Source organism: Miscanthus floridulus, chromosome 15 (genome assembly GCF_019320115.1).
Source record: "Miscanthus floridulus cultivar M001 chromosome 15, ASM1932011v1, whole genome shotgun sequence".
In the NCBI taxonomy this organism is placed as follows: Eukaryota; Viridiplantae; Streptophyta; class Magnoliopsida; order Poales; family Poaceae; genus Miscanthus; species Miscanthus floridulus.
This window is the reverse complement of record NC_089594.1, coordinates 28799740-28802441: the sequence shown is the minus strand read 5'-3', so window position 1 is coordinate 28802441 and position 2702 is coordinate 28799740. Positions and strand designations below refer to the sequence as shown.

General features: G+C 45.6%; 1 protein-coding gene across 1 annotated transcript; it reads left to right on the top strand.

Annotated features, from left to right (window-relative positions):
* The first annotated feature begins 1058 nt into the window (after window positions 1-1058).
* Window positions 1059-2277, top strand: LOC136508869 (myb-related protein 330-like). Its single transcript, XM_066503644.1, has 2 exons — window positions 1059-1375; window positions 1517-2277. Exons 1-2 carry the CDS (start codon window positions 1113-1115, stop codon window positions 1920-1922), a joined length of 669 nt encoding a protein of 222 aa, XP_066359741.1. The 5' UTR covers window positions 1059-1112; the 3' UTR covers window positions 1923-2277.
* Window positions 2278-2702: the final 425 nt, after the last annotated feature.

The window sequence follows — 2702 nt, the reverse complement described above, 5'->3', positions numbered from 1 at the left end:
TATTAAGGGCACGTTATTGTCTTGCACCCAGTGAATAATGTGGCTTGCAAACAAAGCAATCTCTTGCTCTCAAAGTCTTGTGTGCATACAATCTGCTGGATTGTGTCGTGGCCATTGAATCATCTGGTGTTATAAAGTGGTAGAGAGGCATTTGCAACAACGGTGACCCCCAGCATTACAATCAGGAATATCCTTTGTGTTCAACAAAAACCCTAGCTTAGACTATATCTTAATTACATGCATTCAAAACAAATGATGGAAACAAGTTTGAATTATTGAGTATAGCATGCTCCAATTTGGAACTGGTTCCATTTGTACAAGAAGGGACCCTTTGTATCATGAGTAACATGTATATAATGTCCTTCTGATATGTTATCTTCCACTCCCATTAGTAACTCTGTGGGAAAAAAATTCTGTGTCGTTGTACCCCATTAAAATCCAAGTTCCATTTGTTTTACTGAAAAAAATAGCTATTCATCCTCCAGATTTTTTTTCAAACATGTGCGGAGCACGTTCACACACACACACACACACACACACACACACACACACACACACACACACACACACACACAAACAAAATCTCATTGTCCAGAGGAGCCTCCGCCACCTGTCTCAAAACCAAAAGTTCGCCCAGAGATGTAATCTAATCTAAGCACTTGTTGATAGAATATGTACAGGTAAACTTTCATGCATCAACCTAAACATTTTAAAACATATTAACACTGAAAAGTTCTGAAAGAAGCCAGGAATTATTGATGTCGTCCATAGCAACAATGCATGCATGTTTGACGCCAGAACAACAACTATGGATACCTACCACAAGACGAGCATCTAAAAAGCCTATAGTATAAAAAGACTATTCAAGAAAGGAGCTTGAAGCCATCGAGATACCACCAAATTCATCTCTAGGGTTGTGCGTGCGCGTTCTCTCTCTATCATATACCTACTCAGTCAAATGTCACGGGGCGATGATCCGTGTCAGTGGGCCCTCTTTCTCTCTCCTCCTCATATAAACCTCGTCCTCTCACTCTACTCTCACAACATAGTCACCACCAGACACCTGCAGTGTTGCGATCGAACACGTAGGAAGAAGATTCAGAGTTTGAGACATGGGGAGGTCGCCGTACTGCGAGAAGGCGCACACGAACAAGGGCGCCTGGACCAAGGAGGAGGACCAGCGGCTCGTCGCCTACATCAAGGCCCACGGCGAAGGCTGCTGGCGGTCGCTCCCCAAGGCGGCGGGCCTGCTGCGCTGCGGCAAGAGCTGCCGCCTCCGGTGGATCAACTACCTCCGGCCAGACCTCAAGCGCGGCAACTTCACCGAGGAGGAAGACGAACTCATCATCAGGTTCCACGGGCTCCTCGGAAACAAGTACGTTTACATGAGTTACTGGTGTGATGATCACAGTAGATTATCAGACAGATTGTTGTTGAAGCAATTATCTGATGATGACATGTATATGCATATATTATGTTCTTGATTGTTCATTGTTACGGTGAAACAAATAAACAGGTGGTCTCTGATCGCCGGGCGGCTGCCGGGTCGAACGGACAACGAGATCAAGAACTACTGGAACACGCACATCAAGCGCAAGCTCATCGCCCGCGGCATCGACCCCAAGACGCACAGACCGCTCGGTGCCTCCACCTCCGCTGCCGCAGCAAGCAGCCATCGCCACGACCACCTGTCAGCGCGGTCCAGCTGCTCGCCGGAGACCAGTACTGGAGCCTGCCACAGCGTTGACGATGACAGCGCATCTGCTCCGAACGACGGTGGCATCGACCTCAACCTATCCATAGGCCCGCCGAGGCAACCGCCTTCACCGTCACAGTCTCCACTGCCGACGAGGCAAGAACAAGCAGAAGCAACAAGCGGAGAGATCTTAGGGCATGCGAACATCAGTAGTGACTACACCTAAAAAGAGAGTACAACCTCCTCATCACTCATCAGAGAGGAAAAGGATATGCTTGTGCTTGAATCGCCTGGGTTTGCAGGGCGCTGAGAGATGCACCTGCGGCGATATATAGTTATTAGCTTATCTTCTTCTTCTTCCTTGCAGGCAGGGAGATCAAGGTCGACTCACCGGTCGTTTAGGGCACATGCATGATGCTGAAATCAGTGATTTCCGCAGAGCTCTATGATTTGATGATCGTGAACAAGTCGATCTCTGTTCCTGTCCCTTTAAACTTCGAAGATAAAACATATTTTTGCTGCTGGTTCATCTGGTGCATGTTCTTCACTAAAGTCTATATATGTTACTTTGATCTTTCCTACCCCTTCTGTTCTGATGCAAACTGATGATGCTCTGCTAGCCTGGTCTAGTCCTATCTGTAATAGTAGCCTTAGCTGGCTATCTTCTTTTCCATTGATGACGTCGAACTCTTTTGTCCATTACCGGAATCACAGACTCTTTTGTGGTAGTGTTTGGGAAAAGCAACAGAACTCCTACAAGTCCCATGTACAAACCAATAATTCACAACTAAATATTTGGGCTTATTTTTTCTAGTTTTTCCATGGATTGTACCTTTAATTTTAATGGTGGCTATATATACATCAAGTGTCTTACCTACCACATCACCAAATGCCCCGAGAAGAAAGAAAAATGTTCTTTTCTAGATGAAGAGGTAACGTATAATCATATGCAAGAGCTCAATGTTATATATATGGAAACTATGTATACTATATAGAAAACCATGTT